This window comes from Triticum dicoccoides, chromosome 3A (assembly GCF_002162155.2).
Source record: "Triticum dicoccoides isolate Atlit2015 ecotype Zavitan chromosome 3A, WEW_v2.0, whole genome shotgun sequence".
NCBI classification, from domain to species: domain Eukaryota; kingdom Viridiplantae; phylum Streptophyta; class Magnoliopsida; order Poales; family Poaceae; genus Triticum; species Triticum dicoccoides.
In genome coordinates, this window is record NC_041384.1 from 661,364,731 (window position 1) to 661,389,495 (window position 24,765).

Consider the following 24,765-nt stretch of genomic DNA (forward strand, 5'->3'; position numbering starts at 1 on the left):
GAGGTGAATCCAAGTTTGCCGGTGCAATTCTTCTTGCACTTGAAGTAGCTATCAAACTCCCGGATGGAATTCACAATCCCGAGGAAAAGCTTTCGGCTCATCCGATAGCGGCACCGAAATACTTTGTCCCCATGTAGTGGAGTGTCGGCGAAGTAGTCGGAGTAAAGCTTGCAATAGTCGTCCAGTCGATGCCGGTTCTTTGCTTTCATATGCCCCGACATCGAGCCACCTCACCGCGGCTTTGCATTACTCGCGAGCAGGCCGGCCAGGGCGACAAGGACCATGAGATGCTCTTCGTCTTGGACGTCGGCATCGGCTTCCTCCTCCAGCAGCGCCGCGAGCGCCTCCTCGTCGTCCGAGTCCATCGCCGAGCAGACAAATCGCAAAACACCTGGCGGGCGGAGCGCCGGAAAATTCGCCCAGGAAGGTGGTGGAGAAGTTGCCGCGGTGAACCCTCTCTCTTTTTCCGGCGAGGAATGGCCTATCTAGCGATGGTGGGTGGCAGGGTGGCGCCGGGATCGGCAAGGCGGCGGGAGGACGTGCGTGCGGGGGGGGGAGGGGGCAAATCTGGACGTGCTAGCTGACTTTTTGCCTGATAGTGTGGGCTAGACGCGGTTTTCCCTTCCGCCGAAGCCCTCAAGCGCCCCTAGTGCGCTGGGTTTGGCCTGGGATCGTCGGGCCCAAAAACGTGCCGAGCTGGCGAATTTCGGCGTCTTGGGGGCGCGACTGGTTTTCGGTGCCGACGCGAAAAAATGGCCTGGGAGGGCCTGTTGGGGGCGCGGTTGGAGATGCTCTAAGCTTGCGTACCAAATTGTTGTCCTAGAACGTATATCTAATGGTATATTTTTTATGGGACATAACAAATATTTTGTTATGTCATTAAAAGTTTCTCTAGAATGTATATTTTTATGGGACATAACAAATATTTTTTATGATACATGTGCAAAGACTATGTCATTAAAAGTTTCTCTAGAACGTATGTCTAATGGTATATTTTTTATGGGACATAACAAATATTTTGTTAATCAAACTGACGGTCAAAGTTTATTCAACGTGTAAACCTAACAAATCAGGATAGAAGGAGTGTTTTAGTTGCACTCTGAGATAGATAAGTGTATGTTGCGAAAATTTCTATTTATTGCAAACTAGAAAGTTTAGTTGGTCAAACAATGTGAACTATGTAGGTAAGTTTAAATCCATCATGGAATAGATAGAAAAGAAAATTGAGCTAAAATTTCGTGCTCCGGCGTGGTCAATAATCTTTCGAAGTTGGTTTAACGATTACTAAGGCGCAACGTCGTGCACATTTGTAGTCGGATCATCAAAGTCGTCTCCACCAAATCGATAGTTATCATCTCATCGAAAGATCGGGCCCCTCGCCTCTATCAAGTGATATCATCTCATGAAAGATCGGGCCCCTCGCCCCTATCAAGTGGTACCAGTTTTCAGGTTGCTCGGTGATAATTTTCAGCTTTACCTAGATTAGATTTATTTTCTCACCTATAAAGTTTAGTTGGTTAAATGATGTTTTTTTTTCTTTCTTTCTTTTTCTCGTCCATGCATAGTGTTGGTCTTATATGACTTTGCTATTTGCATGTGTGTTTTTTGTGTGGGTTGGTGTTAGTTGTGTACATCCTAACTGTGCAGAGGCTGGATGTGTGCTCATCGTGTTTGTATTCTCTTGATACTTTATTTTGAGCTAATAAAATTCATCCTTTTCCGAAAATCATGGAATAGATGTCTCAATTCAAATTTACTATTTCTAGACCTCTCACACATCATCAACTCGACCACCCATGCTGTGACCGTGCAGACTTGCTGTTTAGGGTGTGTGCACTATAACCAGACAACATCGCTACTTTCTCCGGACTGGAATATAAGCCGGGTAGGAGATTTTAGGTCTTCAATTTAACTTTATATAGAAACATGTGTAATATATGCCATAACAAATACAGTACATAGTTAGAAACTTTATTTGACGGCGAACCTAAAGATATTATTTGTGTCATATAAATTTGAAGAACTGTTACAAACAACACGAAGATACCATCTCCAAAAAATAAACAAAACGAAAATACCACAGCACTTCCGGATCACTCTCCTTGCAAGTAATCGGCCAGGGGCTACGGTAATGATGGCGCAAGTCAAGTCACGAGGCGCAAGCTTTAAGCCTCAGCTAGCTAGTGCTGATTCATTGCTCACCGGCCGGTCCGTGAGTGAGCCGGTGAAGCACCGACGCTACCACTCGGCCAAAGCTTTGCTTTCATTCGTCCACCTCAAGAAAACGGCGTCGCATCAGTCAACCACCTAGTGACCTAATGCGATAATTACCCTACGGCAGCAGCAGCAACATCCAGTGAGAGCAACGCCAACTAGTGCTCGAAACAACTTGAGACGCACGCGAGACCTCAGACATGGCAGCCAAAGACGGCCACACATCATTGCATCATGAAAAAGACAAGCCGAGCTACCTCAACCCTCACTTGGTTTAACTGCCAAGAATATTTTCACAACACGGAAGAAGCAGTAATTAAGCTCTGAAATTAACTGCCTAATGGACAGAAAATTACATGATAAGACGGAACAAAGCATGAATGTGTGTTTCAGACAAGCAACAAGTCGATCGGGTACATATAAATAGTAGCATCAGAGTATCTCCAGGGAGAACCGATTATATAGCGAGTTTGAATGAACATTATGCGGAAAAGAAAAAAGAAAAAAAAGAGTGGAAATTAAGTAGGCTCGGAACAACAAAACTTTAAAAGAAAGGCGGTTAACGACGGCGACGGCGTAAGGGAATAATTGTAATGGTCTCTAGAAGCGACAGCGCAATCTGCCAATCTGCCTTGGCTTAGCTATGAGCTAACATGGAATGAAGCCTTGTTCCCACATCATACGGCTGGCCAGTCCTTCCTAATCTCAAAGTGGTAACTCATCTCCAAGTAGTTCTTGCCATCATCGTCAATAAACTGGAAATGGAAAGAAAAAAATTGTTAATTGCAGAAGTGGTTAATCGACCAATCAAACTGAAGAACAAAGTGATTAGTGGAACATTAGCTTTAAATTTGATAAGTACTGCATGTATTACCTTTAGTTTAGCAGAATAGGAGCCTCTTGCAAACATGCCAGCAGGGGTGGTCTCTTCTTCACCCTCATATGTGTAGGGCTCTGCCTGGGGACTGAATGTCCCCAGCATCATCTTCTGGTTCTCAACTGCGACAGGGGAACATCGGATCAACTACTTCTAAAGGGAAAAAAGCCCAGAGCACAGCAAATTAAGCCTATTTATGTACCAGATGATCTTTATTACTTTTGCAGTTAGATAATCACTACAAAATCCACATATGATTAGGAAAGGTATTTCATCAACTTCTCCAGCAGAATTTTGTTCGTTGTTGGGGAGATAATTTTCATCAACTTTTCTCAAGTCATGCAGGGGATATTGTGTCAATTTCAGCGTCTTATACAGATGTCAGATCCAGGAGGGAAATGTAGTGCAAATTAATATACTCCTTAAGGAAATAGGTCAGTTAGATGCCATTACGTTATCTAAAATGTCCTACATATCTTTTTCTTGACGTCTTAAATGTTCCTGAAGAGTACCACAGAAAATTTCAGAGAATCATTTACTGTGGCATTCAAAAGGGAACGATCGATGTCACTTCAACAAATTTAAGAGTACTATATTCAACCATCATTTTCATTTGATCTAGAATCTACTTCTGCACTAGTACGATCTAACAACCAGCTGAAGAATGATATTAGGAGGAGTGATCATGTTGGTGTCTGTGTGTGGTGTCACCTCTTACTCCAGTCTTCCAGACGGTGTTGGTGTACTTGAGCCCCGACACAATGTTGTTGGAGACGATGAACGAGAAGCGGAAGCTGTAGGCGCTGCCGTCCTTGAGCGCAAAGGCGTAGCCCTTCTCGTCGGGGACGAATGGGATGGGCAGGACCAGGTCCGGCCGATCCGGCGACAGGATGGTCAGGTTCAGCACCTTCACCTCGGGCTCCGCAGTCTCTGTGTTCCTCAAACAATTTCAGAGCCGATCAGGTAAATAATTGGCAGATGGATACAAAGTTGAGATCAAGAAAGCAGGCAGGTCGGCGAGGAGGGTGTTGTGATGTTAACCTCCGAGCTGCTCTGTGTCAACCTGCCCAAGCAGTTGCTCCTTCCACCTCCTCAGACTCTCATCATCCTGCATCGATCATCATCGTTAGAAACAAACGAGGATCGCATGAGGAACGAATCAATTCAACTGCCAGATTTCAGTTTCATCGGTATCAGCATTGAAGAAAGTTTCCGAGAATGAATGGCATGGAAGGAAACGAACAAAACAAATCACTAATTAATCACTGATTAATCGGCAGTTAATTACCTTGTCGAGCTCGAGCTGGTCCTTGAGGGGCACCTGGGGGCCGAGCACGACGGCGCGCTTGGCCTCCTCATCCTCCTCCTCCTCGACCTCCTGGTCGGGGTGGGCGGAGTGCTCATCCTTATGGTCCATGGCCGGCGACGCACGGACGTGCGCTCGCAACTCTGCCTCCCGCGCGAGGCTCCTCCTCCGTCACACCTGGGAGAAGGCCGGGCAGAGGGGTGGCGGTGCGGTTGACGGGGCGAGCGGCGGCGATCGGAGGGAGGGAGGGAGGGAAGGGGGGCCGCGGTGCGCTGCGCTCTCTATCTTTTATGCTCGAGCCCGCCCGCCTTAACTATTTTAACAGGCGCAATCGGTGGCGTGGCGACTCCACCTCCCCCGCGACGAGCGCGCCGCGCCACCCGAATCCAAACCCCCGACGCGCCTTTCCAGGATCCCCGGCCCGGCCCCCGCGGCCCGCGGAAGACCAGGCACAGCGCGCGCGCAAGTGGGCCTGGGCCGCTGAGCTGGACCGAGCCGGGCCGACTACTGGAGCCGGAAGTGAGTGGAAGCCGCCGGTGGCCGGGGAACTCTGAGGCTGGTGGGTATGGCGAGGGGCGCGAGGCCGGTGCGGTGGCCGCGGGTGCTGGCGCCGGCGCACCTGGCCGGGGCCATCCGGCGGCAGAAGAGCCCGCTCGAGGCGGCGCAGCTGTACGCCGACGCGCCCGGCTGGTACCCGCGCGGCTCCTACCGCCACAGCGACGCCGTCCACGCCTCGCTCCTCGCCGCCGCCTCGTCCTCCCCCGCGCTGCTCCCCTCCCTGCTCCGCCGCGTCCTGCGCCGCTCCCCCTCCGCAGACGCCCTCCTCGCCGCGTCCATCCCGCACCTCCCTCCCACGGACGCCGCCTCCATATTCCGCTCCTCGCTCCCCGCCTCCCCCGCCCCGTCCTGGTCCCTCTCCTTCTCCGCGCTCCTCCGCCGCCTCCTTGATCGTGGCCTCCTCCCCGAGGCTGCCAGGCTCCTCGCCGACTTCCAGGGGCGCCCTGAGGTGTCCGTAGCGTCCGAAGACCTCACTCTGCTGATCGAGGAGATGTGCCGCCTGCGGCGCCCTGACCTCGCGCTCCAGGTGCTCGAGGAAATGTCTAATCAGTGTCTTGAGCCGGACAGAGGCGCCTACCGCGCGATCGTTCCTGCGCTCTGCGATGCTGGCATGCTCGACGAGGCTACGCACGTCGTCTACTCCATGCTGTGGCGCGTGTCGCAGCGGGGCTGCGATGGGGATGTTGTGGTGTTCCGGGCGTTGCTGGTCGCGCTCTGTGCAGCTGGCCGGGGTGAGCTGGCAGAGCAAGTGCTGGATAAGATTATCAGGAAGGGGCTGAGAACGCCAGGTAGTAGGCGCTCTCTGCGCGTGCCAATGCTTGCTGTGCTTACCATTGAGGATGCCCGGGAAGCCATTGACCGTGCTTTGGTTGTCCGAGGTGGACGGACTGTTGCGAGCTTTGAGTCCATTATTCTTGATCTCTATGACGAGGGACGGTTGAATGAAGCAGACAATTTGTTTCAGGACATGGGCAAAAAGGGGTTCAAGCCGACAATATGCATGTTTGAAGCCAAAATTGTTGCCTTATGCAGGGAACAGAGGGTAGATGATGCAATCAAGGTGTTAGAGGAGGAGTTGGCCAAGAATGGTCTCGTTCCCACTGTGACAACATATAACTTGTTAATGAAGGGTCTTTGCGATGCTATGCAAGCAATGAAGGCCCTCGGATACCTTAAAAAGATGGATAAGCAGCTTGGCTGTGTTGCTCGAAAGGAGACATTCTCTATCTTGATTAGTGGATTGTGTTCAGAAGAAAAGTTTGTTGAGGCGGCAAGGGTTATGGAGAGGATGGTGAAGAACCACCATCGTCCTGACAGAAATGAATTCAGCAACGTTATTGAAGGTTTATGTTCTGTTGGCAGAACATACGATGCATTGGTATGGCTAGAGGAGATGGTTGACCATGGAGAAACACCTGATGTCCGTGTTTGGTCTTGTTTGGTTTCATCATCTTTAGGAGTAGGAGAAAGCGTTATGGTTGCAGCTATGTGAGAATTAGGATTTAAGACAACAGTACTCTTGCAGCACACCAAAGACAATGCAACGGAGTTGCCTGTGATGGTAATAACACTGAAGAGAAAAAGAAAGACAGTCTGCCTGTAGAGATTAACCTGAATTCTTGCCAGTTTGTATCGGTATGAAGGGGAGGGGAATTGAGCTAGCTATGTTGTGTCCACCAACACGAGGAGGTTCAAGGAGTGCTGCTTGCTTCTGTTTCGGCCTGAGGCATGTTTGATGAACAGGTGGAGCTGCCATCACAATGAAAACCATGGTGCTGTTGTGGACGTGGTGGTGACAGGTTGGAATCTCAGTAACGCTGAAGGAAAGAGAAGACCGGCAGGAGAGGTGACTTTCTTTATACACCCCCACAAGACCCAGTATGGATTCGTGGAGGAGCAGCCAAGAAGCTCGCAGGTATCAATTCTTATTTCTGATGGCACGGCTGCCATTGCCAACTTGTTCTTGAGAGTGAACACAGACCCAGCTTTTGATCAGGGTGCTGGGAGTAGTGGCTGAGTTTTGTATGGCACTGTGGTGGACTGTTGGCAGCCGCGCAATAGTCATGGTGTTGGGATGTTTATAAGGACCTTGAAGTATGCTGAATGTTTGGTTCTTTCATATGCCGATGAGTTGTAATATTAGTATTAATATCGCCCACTGTCGGGCTAAGCATAACGTCATTGTAGGGCAGGATGCTGTCATGTGGAGAGACTAAATCCCAGACTTTGTTTTGTGTAGCTATTTAGTTTTTGAGCAAGCTTGATAAAGGAGCAATTCCTATCACTGATAGGCTATCACTCACATATTTTATATCTTATTGTTTGTGTGACGGCAGAATGATTTCCGGACGTCGAATTTTTGTAAATAGCATTATCGAACTAACAATGTCCTGTTGTTCGTGGTTTGCAGAGGTTGGCTACCAGTGCACTTGATTACTCTTTTTTCTGCTGTTCTTTTTTTGTCATGGTTCATATTTTCAGAATTTAGATCAAAGCATCATGCCTCGTTTCATTAGAGTGTGGAGTCAGTTGTTTGACATTTGTGCAACCACGCTGTTTATTTCTGTTTTTCAGCCTAGTTTAATACGAGTACTTTCTAAATTCGTTTAAGGAATTTCAAAATGTTGCATATCCTGATGTTTTGCTTTATCAGCATTCTGTTACCTAGTAGTTTATTCATGAAATCTCAAGTACAGATTTCCTTTTGGATAAGTTTTCAGAATGCGCAAGACTTGATTGATTCTAATATTATGCTTTGTTTGTCATGGCTTTCTTCCACCTTTGATGGTTCACATCAAGCTTACTATATTACCCTTCAAAAAAAAAAAGCTTACTATATTATGTTTGCAAACTAACCAGTATTCTCGTGATAATAAAACCTGCAGATAGAAGTTGCCTCATCATGCTCAGATTTGCACAATGTAGTTGGTGATACCTATTGGGTTGCTACTAGATACTCTTTAACTTATTTTTATTCGTGATAGCTCCCATGCCAAACTGCATCTTCCCGTTAGAGACGAGATGACGCACGGATTATCTTATAAACCACTTCTCTGGTTGCAAACTGTTGAGGAGTACAGTATATGACATCAACTATTGTGGTGAGGAAGGCCAAAGGCCACATTAATCCAGCTTTGATTGTTTTAGATTAAATAACTTGTTCTGATGCATCACAGATCCATTGAAACTGATTCGGTCTTTCAAACAAACTAAGGAACAGAAATTTATAAAGAGCTGACTAACAATATGACTATATTTGTACCATGTTATATTTTACAAAATTGCCAGGATAATCTCCAGGCTTAGGTACAAATTGCCAGATCTTGTCTGGGCTGCAAAATACCATTTATTCAAACCATACCTAGAAAATTGCCGGATCTTTTCCAGGCTAGCAAAATTGCTGGATCATCCAAATAGAGCTGCTGCTGCTACTTACTACTACTACAGTACTTGCCGGTTATTTTCCGGCAAGGTCATCCAAGCAGAGAGGTGTACAAAATTGCTGCATCTTCTCCAAGCTGAGCTGCTGGCTGACGACACAAACGACCTTCTCCTAATAGCTCGTCCATTGTCCCCTCGCTGGTCGGCCGGGAAAATTGCTCGGGAACTGCGGGCGGCGGGGGTGGCAAGCATCGGAACGTTCCGGCGGCCGTCCACCATCCAAAATTGCCGGACTGATCACGATGCTGCTCATCTGACACTACGACTATAGTAGAGTATATAGATAGATAGACTAGACGAGTACCATTTGGAAGTGAAGGTTTTGGAGTACCGATCGGCGATCGAGGGCTAATCGTCGCTGTCGTCCCCGAACAGCAGGTCCTCGAGGCTTGAGCCGCCGGAGCAATGGAACTCGTTGGACGAGCCCTGCGTCTCGTTGCCGTCGGCGGCGTAGTAGTTCATGCCGCTCCCGCCGGCACCACCCATGCCGTGGAACTCGGGCAGTAAGTTGGAGAAGTTGCTGTTGCCGGTGAACGACGGACCTGGCATGGCGCTGGCGTTGCAGGGTCGAAGGGGCGCCACATGGCCAGATCGGACATGGCGCCCGCGTAGCCGCTGCTGTTGCCGCCGTCGTAGCACGGGAAGAAGCCGCCGTGACCGTGGTAGTTGCCGCCGTTGCCCTGCATCGGCAGCTGGTAGCCGCCCATGCCGTGCGCGCCGGTGCCGGTGCCGATGACGTCGCGTTGCTGGTTGTACGACGCAGGCTGCTGCAGCTGCATCCGCTGCATCGTGTTCATGGCGTCGTGGTAGTGGTCGCGTGGCATCATCATCATCGCCTGGTCGAGCAGGGGGGCATCGTGGCGGGGGTTGTTGTACGCGGCCTGCATCGCGTTCATGGCGCCGTAGCTGCAGCCATCGGGCTGCATCATCATGCCGCCGCCGTGCCATATGGCCAGTTGGAGGAGGTCGGCGCCGCCTGGTCCCTGCTGCTGCAGCTGCTGCATCGGGTAGCCGCCGTCGTCGCTCGAGGAGCTCCCACCGGCAGCAACCGGTCCGGAGTCCACGCGCGCAGTCTCGACGACCGCGCCGCCATCGCCCGCGGGCGTCAGCCCGAGCGCCCTCCGCCTCCCCGCAGCGGCCGCCATCGCGGCGTCGACGGCCCCGAGCAGCTCGCGCAGCTCGTCCAGCGTCATCCGGCCCAGCTCGACGTGCGGCGCCGCGAGCGCGTCGGGCCCGCCGTGGCGCACCCGGGCCAGCTTGGTCCGCTCCTTGACCAGCAGGCCCTCGAGGTAGCCGCGGTGCGCGTGGCCCACGCGCCGCACGGCCGGGAGCGCGCGGTACCTGGCGAGGACGCCCTCCTCCGACTCCACCACGGTCGGCGCAGACGACGGCGACGGGGACGCCGCAGAGCACGGCGAGCTGGTCCGCCTTGTCCAGCAGCCCGCGCCTCCGGTTCTTGAAAGACAGGCCCCGCCTCCGCTCGTTCTCGATGAGCCCCGTCGGCGTCTTGCCGCGCGGCATGGCTCCTCTCCTCTCGTCTCCGGTGGCTGCAGAAACCTAGCTAGGGGCGGGCCGTGGCGGTGGCGAGATTACTGTAGCCGACCGGCCGGCCTGCCGGATCGGGATATATATAGGCGCGGGCCGAGCCCCACCGGGCAGCCTGTGTTGCACCGGACGTGGCGGACTCGATCGGTGCGGCTAGGGTGGCCTCCCTGGTGCCCCCTGGGGGAGCCGCGTCATTAATTACTCGGCGTAATTCATTTTTAGTTGGAGCAAAATGCCGAGTGGCGAATCCAAATCCAGGTTTGGATCGTCAATCCCGTGATAATTTACACTAAACAATGTGTCGTCATCACTAATTAAGCTTGGGGGATTGGCTTGGCTATACAATATGGTAATATCCTTTTGCAGATCTGATCGAGCCCGAATCCTTGGCCATTAATGCTGGATCGGGCCTTTCCTTTTTTGCTTCTCCCGTGCTCCGAACAATTTGGTGGAGACCGTGCGTGCCCCGAACAAACTTCTCCCGTGCGTGCGGCCGACCCGGGCTCCGAACCTTCTCCCGTACGATTTGGTGGGTCCCACGTGGACAGGTTCAAGGCTGGCAAACCAGTTCCATCCACGCATTCAAGTCTAGTTTGATCCACAACAAATATATACTCCCTGTAAAGAAATACAAGAACGTTTAGATCACTAGTAGTATTTCCTTATGTCCTTATGGAGGGAGTAGTTTTGGTTTTGATTCATTCGCGTACCAAAATCGATGGAGCATGGAGTATGTCAGCTAGGAATGCAAATACGTGCACTTCAACCATTTTCAAATTTTCTTTCAACACATACGGCAATTCTTCTCAAGGGAAAGCATGCATGGGCTTTCACCGCTTCGGTAGACTTGCAATGATCTAGTTTCTTTTCATATATTCCAAGCCGGAAAAAAAAGTTGTAACTGTGGGATTTTTCATGAGTTGGATTTAGTGTTGAATCTTGCATTAATTTTGCATATTTTCTTAAAACAGAGGGCCACAATATATCTAACAAATGCAGCTATATCTTATGTCTATATATACCAATGTAATGATAATAATAAAATATAAAAAGATTCAAAGGGGAATATCAAACTAATCTCGGCCATCAAACCAGGTCAATCCAACGACCTAGATTGCTCAAACGGTGAGTGCTCAACAGGTTTAGCGTGCAATTAGTATCATACCAAATATCAACGTCAAAATTAATTTCAAAATTAATGCGCAAACAATATCATACCTAATACTCCCTCTGTTTTTATTTACTCTGCATATTAGAGTGCATATTAGAGTTGACTGAAGTCAAACTTCGTAAAGTTTGACAAAGTTTATAGAAAGCAATACAAACATTTACCATAACAAATCTATATGATGTTGAAAGTACATTCAATAATAAATCTAATGTTATTGATTTGTTATTGTACTACCTCCGTCCGGTTTTATTGGTCCCCTTTGTATTTTGAGTCCAACTTTGACCATAGATTTGACTAAAAAATTATAAGCTGTGTGTCAGAAAACTTATATTGTTGGAATCATATCTGCAAGAGGTTTCAATGATACTATTTTTAGGGTATATAACTTATTTTTTAATAGTTGAATCAGAGGTCGAAGTTTGACCCAAACTACATGGAGGCCTATATGTTAATATTTTTGTTTATAAACTTTGTCAAAGTTTACAAACCTTGACTTTTACTACAGCTAATATGAGGACTAAATAAAAATGGAGGGATTACTTTTGCGCAATTGATATACTACCTAATATTAATGTGCATTACACATCACATTTAATAGTATTGTCATCAACGTATTATCAACTGTGCAAAGTGCATGAACCGGACTAGTGTGTTTAGTGATAGAAGCAAAAGGAACCGTTCAAGGTTCTTGGTTTCCTAAATCTACTCTCTCTGTTCTGAAATATAAGTCTTTCTAGAGATTCTAACAAGTGACTACATACGGAGTAAAATGAGTAAATCTACACTCTAAAATATGTCTACATACATTCGTATGTTGTAGTCCATTTCAAATGTCTAAAAAAGGCTTATATTTAGGAACAGAGGGAGTACATGATAAGGAGTGATGTGTAGAGTGAAATATCTCATCGTTGCTGAGAAAAGCTTATTGCGCTTAATGACCGAACGAGACAATTAAAAGCACAAGTTAATGATCTACATAACCAAGATATGCATGTACATATTTTTCATTGTGCACTCTATTATATCACTTTTGAATTTTAATAGTGCATTTTAATATTTTATTATGTAGACATGATTTGGAATTCACCTCTGGTCCTCCACTAAATGGCAACCTTTCACTCGTGGTGGTCTGAAAGATGGTGAAACTTACGCTCTAGGGAAGGTATCCATCTTACTGTTCACTAAATATAACAGTTCTACCATTTCACCTTTCCTTTTTATTATACGAAACTAGTTTTTTTCATGTAATAAATCTATAGTGTGTCCAGTCTGGATGATCCAAACCACCAACCTATTGCCACTAGACCTATCAAAGCGCGATGGTGTAGATCAAGGTCGTGGTGTAGTAATCAAATACTATAGAGAGATTTTGTGTTGTGATCAAATTGTACATGTAGAGATATTTTGTATTGATACGTTGGAGTGTCGATGCATGGTATGTGCAATGAGCTATTTGGAGATTATACCACAAGATCAATGTACAATGTGGCTCCTTTATCGGAAAAACATATGTATGTCTTGAAACCCACATTGTAGTGTATGTTTCGAAAAAATGTGAATATTCTATGATTTATTGAAAACTAAATCTACATGTGTTGAGAAAATGTGAACTTTGATTTGTTAAAAAATAAATTTGCATGTGTTACATGGATGTGTTCAAAAAATTCTACTCATTAAAGTGTGCAATCTGGTACAGAAATTCTCCAATATTAATGAAATGTTCATAGATAACAAAATCGGACATCATGGGGTGGCTCGTGGACGACGGACGATACAAGTTGGGGGAGTAATTGTCCTCATTTGTGAGGCGTGATGGTGATCCGTGTTGGAAATATGCCCTAGAGGCAATAATAAAAGTATTATTATATTTCATTGTTCATGATAATTGTCTTTTATTCATGCTATAACTGTATTATCCGGAAATCGTAATACACGTGTGAATACTTAGACCACACTATGTCCCTGGTAAGCCTCTAGTTGACCAGCTCGTTGTGATCAACAGATAGTCATGGTTTCCTGACTATGGACATTGGATGTAGTTGATAACGGGATCACATCATTAGGAGAATGATGTGATGGACAAGACCCAATCCTAAGCATAGCATAAAAGATCGTGTAGTTCGTTTTGCTAGAGCTTTACAAGTGTCAAGTATCTCTTCCTTCGACCATGAGATCGTGTAACTCCCGGATACCGTAAGAATGCCTTGGGTGTACCAAACGTCACAACGTAACTGGGTGACTATAAAGGTACATTACAGGTATCTCCGAAAGTAGCTGTTGGGTTGACACGGATCGAGACTGGGATTTGTCACTCCGTATGACGGAGAGGTATCTCTGGGCCCACTCGGTAATGCATCATCATATTGAGCTCAATGTGACCAAGGTGTTGGACACGGGATCATGCATTATGGTACGAGTAAAGTGACTTGCCGGTAACGAGACTGAACAAGGTATTGGGATACCGACGATCGAGTCTCGGGCAAGTAACGTACCGATTGACAAAGGGAATTGCATACAGGGTTTGATCGAATCCTCGACATAGTGGTTCATCCGATGACAACATCGAGGAGCATGTGGGAGCCATCATGGGTATCCAGATCCCGCTGATGGTTATTGACTAAGAGAGTCTCGGTCATGTCTGCATGTCTCCCGAACCCGTAGGGTCTACACACTTAAGGTTCAGTTACGCTAGGGTTATAGGGATATGTATATGCAGTAACCCGAATGTTGTTCGGAGTCCCGGATGAGATCCCGGACGTCACGAGGAGTTCCGGAATGGTCCGGAGGTAAAGATTTATATATGGGAAGTCCTGTTTCGGGCATCGGGACAAGTTTCGGGGTTATCGGTATTGTACCGGGACCACCGGAAGGGTCCCGGTGTCGTGGTTCTAAGCCTGACAGTAGAGTGGGGGTAGGTATGGAGAGGCAAGGTCCTAGCTATGGAGAGGTTGTAAGCACAAAGGATGTACGAGTTCAGGCCCTTCTCGGAAGAAGTAACAGCCCTACGTCTCGGAGCCCGGAGGCGGTCGAGTGGATTATCAATGTATGAATTACAAGGTGCCGAACCCTTCTGCCTGTGGAGGGGGGTGGCTTATATAGAGTGCGTCAGGACCCCAGCCAGCCCACGTAGGAGAGGGTTTAAGGTGAGTTAAGTCTGGGGCGTTACTGGTAACGCCCCACATAAAGGCCTTTACTATCATAAAGTCTACTTGATTACAGGCCGTTGCAGTGCAGAGTGCCTCTTGACCTCCTGGTGGTCGAGTGAGTCTTCGTGGTCGAGTCCTTCAGGCCAGTCGAGTGAATCCTAGTTGGTCGACTGGAAGGCGACCTCTTCTAAGGATGTCCTGGGGTAAGTTACTTGGATCAGGTCCATGACCCTACCCTAGGTACATAACCCCATCATTAGCCCCCGAATGGATTGAGGCTTCGAGTGAAGAAGGAGTTGATGTCGTTTCCGATTAATCTTTGTGCTCCGGTTGTGCGCTGTTCTGGACCAGAGAATCCCTTTGTCGACAGGAAACAACTTGCCTTCAGTCGACTTGATCCATTCTGTTTTTGCGTCGAGTGATCTTTCAGGCTTCGACGATCTCCGAGCGACGGATCGCCGGAAACACCGCGCCTGACAGACTGATTTGTTGCTCGCGGATTCCGCGGGATGCGAAATTTTGGGGCGCGCGCGAAGCGGGGCGGACCGCGGCGTTCGGATGGGACGGGGCATGGACGCCTCGATCTCCGCGCCGCCTTTTTCGCCACGTATCCCGTCTGCATAACTGTTCCAGATATGATTAGATCGACCGGGCCCACCTGTCATCCACTCGGAAGGGACCTTATAAATGTGCCCGGCGAGGATTTCTGTGCTGCGCCTTAGCATTCTCCCCCTCTCTCTGCTTCCTTCCTCCCTGCTCAGGGTGCTCGCTCTCGCCCCCGCACCACTTCCCTTCGCTCATCTCGCCGGCGACCATGGCCAAGGAGAAGACGGCGGCGCTGGAGCGTGCAAAGAAGGCGTCGGCGTCGGAGAAGGCGAAGGGGAGATCCACCAGCCGCGGAGGGTCCTCGTCCAGATCCCGCCTGCCGAAAGGCTGGGTCCAAGGAGACTGGATCCAGTCGACCATCACTGAGAATGACATTCTCGACATGGCCAACGAGGGCTTGATCCCCCACGGAGCTGCGAGGCTTCCGGGGAAGGAGTGGCAGCCCCAGCCAGAAGAGGGTGAGTGTGTGCTTTTGGCCACCCATGTTGATCGCGGGTTTTCCTTGCCGCCGAGTGTTTTCTTTCGTGGCTTTTTGAACTTCTTCGGAGCGCAGCTCCACCACTTTACCCCAAACTCCATTGCCTATCTTGCCGCGTTCGTGTCCATGTGTGAGGGTTTCTTGGGCTGTCGACCGCACTGGGGTTTGTTCAAACATATATTCACGTGTCGATCTCAGACCGTGAAGAAGGCGAGCCCAGGTGATGAGAAAACCCGAGTCGTCCAAATGTGCGGAGGCCTGGGGATTCAGGTGAGGAATAAGAGCACCTTCCCGCCCATGACCTTTCCCGAGTCCGTCAGAGGCTGGCAGTCGACTTGGTTCTACTGCCAGGTCCAGTCGACGCCAGGGCAGTCGAGTGGACTCCCTTTGTTCACCATGGACCGAGTGAGCAAGCCTTCCCCTCTGAAGCTGATTCCGGAGGAGAAAGCTGACGTGAAAATGTTGATGGAGCGCGTGGTGCAGTTGGTTCGGGAGGGAGTGACGGGCATGGACCTCCTGGAGGTTTTCCTCAGGCGTCGCATCCAGCCTCTCCAGTTCCAGAGCCACTGCATGTGGTTGTACTGTGGGACCGAAGACGAGACTAGAGTCCATCCAGAAGCAGTCGACGATGTCACTCTGGAAAGATGGATGGTAGCCGTCACCGGAAACAAGGACAACCCACGCGGAGCCAGAAGGATTCCTCCACTCGACCACAACAGTGATCCAAATAAGGTACACTTGCCCTGCTCTCCACTGCATTCTTGTCGCATTCATCTCTGTTTACTCTGCCGACTGGTCGACTGATCATTGTCTTGATATCTGCTAGGCCCTCACCGAGCTGTACTCGATGCCCAATGGGGCACAAACTCCGACTGAGGAGGGTGAGGCGAGTGGGGGCGAGAGCCAGGACGAGGAGGAATGGGACTCGGACGTTGCAGGGGACGATGACGACGATGATGATGACGACGGCGATGATGATGACGCCGAAGACGAGGAGGAAGAGGAGGAGGTCGTGCCACCGCGCTCGGAAAGGCGGTCGAAGCTCGTCCACGACCCTTCGACTGAACGTGGCAAGGGGGTTGCGACGCAGTCGACCAAGCGCCTTAGGACCACTTCTCCAGCGCCGACTGAAAAGGCGCCGAAGCAGCCTAGGGGGGCTCCGCCAAAGCCGACCAAGCTCCTGCCGAAGATGAAGGTGTCCATCCCCACCATATCAGGGTAATTGTGCTGCTCATATTTTCTTATTCTGTGCGAACTTTATCTCTGGTCGACGCTGAAGTTAGTCGACTGATCCTTTGGAGTTGCAGTGCTGCTACTTCTGAGACTTCGGCCCGGGCTGATGACCACGAGATGGAGGATGCAGCAACTTCGAACCCAGGTACTGTATTCTTAACATCGTTCTTAGTCGACTGACTCGCGATCTCTGATCCTGATTCTTCTCCGCAGCTCCACCCAATACTGTTATCAATCTCCCTGATGACGACGAGGATGAAGAACCACTGGCACGCAGGAGGAGTCGGAAAGCGTCCGCCAGTAAGGTGCCTCAGGATGTGACGACGCCTGAGATTCTGACTGTGGAAGAAGAGAACACCACTCGACACACGGTGTCCTTCGCAAATCCACTGACGAGTGCTCAGCAGCCCTCCCTCTTCACGACGCACCACGTCCCAGAGGACCAAGCTGGCGCAGCGAAGGAGGCAATACGCCAGGCGGGACTCATGATGGAGCAGCTGAAGACCATCCGGGACGCGAGCCAGGCAGCTTATGACGCCAGCTCTGCCCTCCAAAGCAATGTCCAGGTCAGTCGACCGCTGTTTGTTCTGTTGGATATGCTACCAAAAACTTTTCTTTTCCGGAATTTATAGTAATCACCCACTGGGTGTGTCGAATAAACTCCGTGTTAGTGGGGGTACGCTGAGTGCACCCGCTGGGTGTAGTCCCCAAGGCTAAGGTCGACTGCTGGCAGTCGGCCTTAGGCTTTATGATGTCAATCTTTCTGTCAGTCGACTGGTGGACTGGATTTCACAAACCGGTGGGGGCACGCTGAGTGCACCCACTGGGTGTAGTCCCCAAGGCTAAGGTCGACTGCTGGCAGTCGGCCTTAGGCTTTATAATGTCAATCTTTCTGTCAGTCGACTGGTCGACTGGATTTCACAAACCGGTGGGGGGGCACGCTGAGTGCACCCACTGGGTGTAGTCCCCGAGACTGTGGTCGACTGCTTGCAGTTGATCACAGTCTTAGAGAATGCATCTCGCACACTTTTTTTTTGAGGTCGACTGGTCGACTTTGTCTTCAACAGGATTAGTGGGGGCACGCTGAGTGCACCCACTGGGTGTAGTCCCCGAGACTACGGTCGAATGCTTGTATTTGGCTGTAGTCTTAGAAACGTGTGTTTATCCCTTTTTTTCACTCGGAAGTGAATTATATTTGACATTTAGTCGATTGGTTCTTCACAGAACTCCTGTGATCTTGTGGCTCGCTACTCAGAGCTGGAACAAAAACATACTCAAGTCGAGCTGAGCTTGAAGCTGGTTCAGGAGAAGCTGACAAAGGCAAAGGAGGAGACCGAAGGTATGTTTGGTGAGACCCTGACGACTGCTTTTCTCCTTGCTTGTTTCAGCACCTGATCTTGCAGGTAAGGTAAGGGAGGCCCAGCAGAAGAAAGACCTTGAGCTAGCTGAGAAGATCAAGCTTGCTGACGAGAAGTTAGCTTCAGTTACCAAGCTCGAACAAGACAATACCAATCTGAAAGCTGCTCTTGGGATTGCCAACAAGGAGGTCAGTCGACTGAAAACTGACAAAGCTGCCCTGACCGACCAAGTCAGCAAATTGACTGAGAAGAAAACTGAACTGGAGGCCTTCCTGAGTGGCCTTGCCAAAAAGTTGTTCCTTATGCTTGAAGGTAGACCTCCATGTTTGGCAAATATTTCCAATTGTGGCTTTTTCCATTCGACTATCTCCTTGACTTAGTGATCACCCTTGCAGAATTTTGTCAAAACTTTGAAGAAGAAACCAGCCGACTGGAGCCAAACCTTGACCCCGTCAATTCTCCGGTGAACGACGAAGTTGCCATGGATGTTTTCCGACTGGAGTCTCGTGTTGCAGCTGTCGTGGACTATCTCGCAAGGCTGAAGGCCGCCACATCTCGCATCGACTCGACGCTCTGGCCTGAGGAGACACTTCAGAATGACCTTGAGTCGCTGATGGCCCGCTTGAACACGATCCCTGGTCGAGTGCAGGAGTGGAAGAAGTCCTCGGCTCGGTGTGGTGCAGATGTCGCTCTGTGTCTGGCCCGAGTCCACTGCAAAGATGCGCGAGAAGAGAAGCTGGCGACCCTTCGGGTGGCCAATACCAAGAAGCACGACTTCAGATCCTTTATGGAAACTTTCCTTGCAGCTGCCACTCGGATCGCCGACGGGATTGACCTTGATGAATTTGTTGCACCTTCCAGCCCTCCACAGGAGGGGTAAAAAACTTCTTCTGGCTCGACGCTTTAAATTTGCCTCGGTATGCCGAGTGAAATTGTAACCGACAAACCTTAACAGGCTTGACGCCTGAGCACTTTCGGTTCCTTTAGATGTCGATTCAAACTTGGATTTGGTGCTTGAATACGATTGCCTTCGGCTCGGAATGTCTTTTGCAGGTTCAAGGCAAGGTGCCTGTGCTGCAATCGATTTATTCTTTAGTCCACTTAGACGAGCACTGGGCTGCAGCTAAGCCCCCGAGTGAGAGGGTTGCTCTTCACTCGGTAGGATTTTTATAACTTAGGCGAGTGCTTGGACTGCAGCTAAGCCCCCGAGTGAGAGGGTTGCTCTTCACTCGGTAGGATTTTTATAACTTAGGCGAGTGCTTGGACTGCAGCTAAGCCCCCGAGTGAGAGGGTTGCTCTTCACTCGGTAGGATTTTTATAACTTAGGCGAGTGCTTGGACTGCAGCTAAGCCCCCGAGTGAGAGGGTTGCTCTTCACTCGGTAGGATTTTTATAACTTAGGCGAGCACGAGGCTGCAGCTAAGCCTCCGAGTGGAAGGCTGGCTTACCACTCGGTAGGATTTTGATAACTTAGGCGAGCACGAGGCTGCAGCTAAGCCTCCGAGTGAGAGGACTGCTCTTCACTCGGTAGGATTTTGATAACTTAGGCGAGCACGAGGCTGCAGCTAAGCCCCCGAGTGAGAGGGTTGCTCTCTACTCGGTAGGATTTTTATAACTTAGGCGAGCACGAGGCTGCAGCTAAGCCTCCGAGTGGAAGGCTGGCTTACCACTTGGTAGGATTTTGATAACTTAGGCGAAACGGATTCGCAGCTAAGCCTCCGAGTGGGAGTCTGGCTCACCACTCGGTAGGATTTTGATAACTTAGGCGAAACGGATTCGCGGCTAAGCCTCCGAGTGGGAGTCTGGCTCACCACTCGGTAGGATTTTTACAAACTTAGGCGAAACGGATTCGCAGCTAAGTCACCCACTGAGGGGAATTTCATTGGACAAAAAATAAAAAGTGACAGATATTATGGAGGAACTATGACACTTATTATTTTGAGGTCCATGGACTACAGAAGTACTTTATTGCAACTCATCCGAGTGATAAAGCTTAAGTGTAAAACGGGCGGAGTAACTCCGTGTTCCAAGCTCGGGGCTCGTCGATATTATGCTCGACGTTGTAAAGGCGGTACGCCCCGTTGTGGAGAACCTTGGTGACGATGAAGGGGCCTTCCCAAGAAGGAGCAAGCTTGTGTGGTTTGTGCTGATCCACTCGGAGAACCAAATCCCCTTCCTGGAAGGCTCGACCTCTCACATTTCGGGCGTGGAAACGCCGCAGATCTTGTTGGTAGATGGTCGACCGGATCAGAGCCATCTCCCTTTCTTCCTCTAAAAGGTCGACTGCGTCCTGCCGCGCTTGTTCAGCTTCTGCTTCGTTGTAGATTTCAACTCGAGGAGCATTGTGGAGAAGATCACTCGGCAAGACTGCTTCAGCTCCATAGACCAAGAAGAATGGAGTTCTTCCGGTCGACCGATTAGGCGTGGTCCGCAGTCCCCAGAGTACAGATGGAAGTTCGTCGACCCAAGCTCCAGCCGCGTGTTTGAGATCACGCATCAGTCAAGGCTTCAGTCCCTTGAGAATCAGTCCATTAGCTCGCTCTGCTTGTCCATTCGACTGCGGATGGGCGACTGATGCGTAGTCGACCCGTGTGCCCTGGGAGTCGCAGAAAGCTCTGAATTCCTCTGAGTCAAAGTTCGACCCATTATCCGTAATGATGCTGTGCGGGACTCCATATCTGAATATTAGTTCCCTGATGAAGCTAACAGCAGTACCGGTGTCAAGGCTCTTGATTGGTTTAGCCTCGATCCACTTGGTGAACTTGTCGACTGCCACCAGTACATGCGTGAAGCCACTTCGTCCTGTTCTCAAAGGACCGATCATGTCCAGCCCCCAAACTGCAAAAGGCCAGACGAGTGGGATGGTCTTCAAAGCTGACGCAGGCTTGTGCGACATATTCGAGTAGAACTGACATCCCTCGCACTTATCTACTATCTCTTTTGCCATCTCATTCGCCTTGGGCCAGTAAAATCCGGATCGGTATGCTTTGGCCACGATGGTCCGAGAGGACGCATGATGACCACAGGTCCCCGAGTGAATATCATTGAGGATGAGTCGACCTTCTTCTGGTGTTATGCACTTCTGACCGACTCCAGTCGCGCTTTCTCTGTATAATTGTCCTTTGATTACGGTAAAGGCCTTAGATCGACGGACGATCTGCCGAGCCTCTTCCTCCTCCTCCGAAAGCTCTTTCCTCAAGATATATGCGACATACGGAATCGTCCAGTCGGGAATGACCACCAAAACCTCCAGGATCAAGTCGACCACCGCTGGGACTTCAACTTCAGTCGGATCTGTGGCGCTCTTGGGCTGCGGAGTTTCTTCGGTGAAAGGATCTTCTTTGACTGACGGAGTGTGTATATTCTCCAAGAGCACACCACTCGGAATGGCTTCTCTCTTGGAACCTATCTTTGCTAGATCATCAGCTGCTTGATTTTTCAGTCGGGGTATATGATGGAGCTCCAACCCCTCGAACTTCTTCTCCAGCTTCCTCACTGCACTGCAGTATCCAGTCATGGTTGGGCTTCTCACGTCCCACTCTTTCATCACCTGATTGACCACTAAATCCGAGTCGCCATAGACCATTAGGCGACGGACGCCGAGTGAAATGGCCATGCGCAACCCATATAGGAGGGCCTCATATTCTGCCTCATTGTTGGAGGAATCAAAGTGAATCTGGAGCACATATCTGAGCTTATCTCCTCTGGGGGAAACCAGGACAACCCCAGCACCGGAACCATTCAACATCTTAGAGCCATCGAAAAACATGGTCCAATGCTCCGAGTGAACTTCAGTCGGCTGCTGTTGTTCAATCCACTCGGCGAGGAAATCTGCTATCGCCTGGGACTTAATGGCTTTCTTTGCCTCAAACTTGATATCAAGGGGAAGAAGTTCAATCGCCCATTTGGCCACTCGACCAGTTGCATCTCTATTGTGCAAAATCTCTGATAGTGGAGCGTCGCTGACGACTGTGATGGAATGGTCAGAGAAATAATGAGCAACCTTCTTTGTGGTCATGTATATTCCATACACAAGCTTCTGATAATGAGGATATCTCTGCTTGGATGGAGTCAAGACTTCAGACAAATAATACACTGGGCGCTGAACTTTGAGAGCTTTTCCTTCTTCTTCCCGCTCGACCGTTAGCACAGTACTGACGACTTGTCCTGTGGCTGCGATGTAGAGCAACAGAGGCTCTTTGCTGATTGGAGCAGCAAGCACCGGCTGGGTGGAGAGCAGAGCTTTTAGCTCGGCAAACGCTGCATCGGCTTCTGGAGTCCACTCGAACTTGTCAGCCTTCTTCATCAGTCGGTAAAGAGGCAGTGCCTTTTCACCGAGTCGTGAGATGAATCGACTTAATGCGGCCAAGCATCCAGTAAGCTTCTGGACATCGTGCACTCGCACAGGGTGTTTCATTCGGAGAATAGTGCCAATCTTCTCTGGGTTAGCGTCGATTCCCCGTTCGGAAACGAGAAAACCGAGTAACTTGCCACCAGGAACTCCAAATGTGCACTTTGATGGATTGAGCTTGATATCATACCTTCTGAGGTTGGCAAATGTTTCGGCGAGGTCAGCGAGCAGGTCGGAACCTTTTCGTGACTTGACAACAATATCATCCATATAAGCTTCCACATTCCGACTGATTTGGGTGAGTAGACACTTCTGAATCATTCGCATAAATGTGGCTCCGGCATTCTTGAGGCCGAATGGCATGGTGATATAGCAGAAGCACCCGAATGGAGTGATGAAAGCTGTTTTTACCTCATCGGGCCCGTACAGACGGATCTGGTGGTACCCGGAGTAAGCATCTAAAAAAGACAACCTCTCGCATCCCGCGGTCGAGTCAACAATTTGATCTATGCGAGGGAGAGGAAAGTGCTCTTTCGGGCAGGCCCGGTTGATGTGCTTGAAATCAATGCACATTCGGAGCGACTTGTCCTTCTTAGGAACCATGACGACATTAGCGAGCCACTCGGAGTGGTATATCTCTCGGATAAATCCTGCCGCCAACAGTCGAGCCACTTCTTCACCGATGGCCTTTCTCTTCTGGACGGCGGACCGCCGAAGATGCTCTTTGACTGGTTTTGCAGACGAGTCGACTCTTAGGCGATGCTCAGCCAGTCCCCTGGGAACACCTGGCATGTCAGCGGGCTTCCATGCAAAAATGTCCCAGTTCTCACGGAGGAACTGGATGAGCGCTTCTTCCTATTTTGGGTCGAGTGTTGTGGAGATGCGGGTCGGAGCTGCTTCGGGGTCGGTCGGGTGAATGTGAACAGGCTTCGTCTCACCGGACGACTGGAATGCAGACTCTGTGGCGGGCTTCTTGGATCGCAACAAGTCACTCGGATCTGCGTTTTGCTTGTATTCTTCGAACTCGACCGCTGTCACTTGGGAATCGGCAATCTTGGAGCCCTTCTGAAAGCACTCCTCTGCCTTTTTCCTATCACCGGTGACCGTGATCACACCTTTGGGACCGGGCATCTTCAATTTGAGGTACACGTAACATGGTCGAGCCATGAACCGTGCATAGGCTGGTCTCCCCAAAATGGCATGATATGCACTTTGAAAATCCACGACCTCAAACGTCAACTTTTCTTTGCGAAAATGCTTCGAATCACCAAACACTACGTCCAAAGCTATCTGGCCGAGTGACTCGGCCTTCTTCCCTGGTATAACTCCATGGAAGCTCATGTTACTAGTGCTCAGTCGGGACATCGGAATGCCCATACCTTTCAATGTGTCTGCATACAATAAGTTCAGCCCACTTCCACCATCCATCAGCACCTTTGTCAGTCGAGTGCCTTCGACAACTGGATCGACCACCAAAGCTTGCCTCCCGGGGGTGGCAATATGAGTCGGGTGATCAGATTGGTCGAATGTGATGGGTGTTTGAGACCACTTCAGATAATTTGCCTTTGCTGGGGCAACCATGTTCACCTCTCGGTTAATCACTTTCAGTCGACTTCTGCTTTCCACATCTGCAAAGATCATCAGAGTGGAGTTGATATGCGGATATCCTCCCTCACTGTCCTCTTTGTCTTCGGCCTTGTCCGACTCCTTCTCCTTGTCCTTAGATTGTTTTCCCTGAAACTGCTGGATCAGGAGTCGACATTGGCGAGTGGTGTGCTTTGGGTAAATGATATTCCCCTCTTCATCTTTCTTCGTGTGAATGTGACACGGCATATCCATCACGTCGTTCCCTTCTTTATCCTTTACTTTCTTGGGGTTCCAGGATCCTTTTGGTTTCCCCTTAAACTTTCCTTGAGTCACGGCCAGAGCCTCTCCAGGAGCTGCCGGTTCAGCCTTCCGCTTCTGTTTCCGACTGGTGTTTCCTTTTTCCGACTGACTCGGCTTGTGCTTGCCGCTTCGGAGTCGGTCTTCTTCTTCGCCGTTGGCGTACTTGGTAGCAATCTCCATCATCCGACTCAAGGTCATGTCACCGGTTCGACCAAATTTCAAACTCAGTTCTCTGTTCTTGACGCCGTCTTTGAAGGCGCATACTGCCTGATGATCAGAGACATTTTCCACAGTGTGATGCAAAGTGATCCACCTCTGAATATACTCTCTGAGAGTCTCATTAGTTTTCTGTACGCAGACTTGCAACTCTGTCAATCCCGCTGGTCGCTTGCAAGTCCCTTCAAACGTTCTGACGAACACTCGGGACAGATCTTCCCAAGTGTAAATGCTGCTAGGAGGTAATTGAGTCAACCATGCCCTGGCAGAACCTTCCAACATGAGGGGCAAATGCTTCATGGCCACCTCGTCGTTCCCACCACCGATCTGAACTGCCACTCGGTAGTCTTCAAGCCAAGTTTCAGGCTTAGACTCACCA

General features: G+C 49.7%; 2 protein-coding genes across 2 annotated transcripts; one reads left to right on the forward strand and one right to left on the reverse strand.

Annotated features, from left to right (window-relative positions):
• Positions 1-2,530: 2,530 nt before the first annotated feature.
• LOC119270039 (rho GDP-dissociation inhibitor 1-like) lies at positions 2,531-4,661 on the reverse strand. Its single transcript, XM_037551987.1, has 5 exons — positions 4,380-4,661; positions 4,133-4,199; positions 3,803-4,021; positions 3,089-3,213; positions 2,531-2,969 (listed from the first exon to the last, which is right to left on the reverse strand). Exons 1-5 carry the CDS (start codon positions 4,506-4,508, stop codon positions 2,892-2,894), a joined length of 618 nt encoding a protein of 205 aa, XP_037407884.1. The 5' UTR covers positions 4,509-4,661; the 3' UTR covers positions 2,531-2,891.
• A 284-nt stretch (positions 4,662-4,945) lies between these two features.
• LOC119270040 (pentatricopeptide repeat-containing protein At1g05600-like) lies at positions 4,946-7,290 on the forward strand. The gene has a single exon (XM_037551988.1). The coding sequence runs from the start codon at positions 4,963-4,965 to the stop codon at positions 6,445-6,447; it is 1,485 nt and encodes a 494-aa protein (XP_037407885.1). The 5' UTR covers positions 4,946-4,962; the 3' UTR covers positions 6,448-7,290.
• The last annotated feature ends 17,475 nt before the right edge of the window (positions 7,291-24,765 follow it).

What these genes read in the sequence shown, in the direction of transcription:
- LOC119270039 (XM_037551987.1), bottom strand. Translation starts at nt 4,508, where the DNA reads ATGGACCATAAGGATGAGCACTCCGCCCACCCCGACCAGGAGGTCGAG. An exon ending in TGACACAGAGCAGCTCGGAG is followed by an intron (nt 4,022 to 4,132) that starts GTTAACATCACA and finishes TGAGGAACACAG; the next exon opens with AGACTGCGGAGCCCGAGGTG. An exon ending in CCTATTCTGCTAAACTAAAG is followed by an intron (nt 2,970 to 3,088) that starts GTAATACATGCA and finishes TTCCATTTCCAG; the next exon opens with TTTATTGACGATGATGGCAA.
- LOC119270040 (XM_037551988.1), top strand. Translation starts at nt 4,963, where the DNA reads ATGGCGAGGGGCGCGAGGCCGGTGCGGTGGCCGCGGGTGCTGGCGCCG.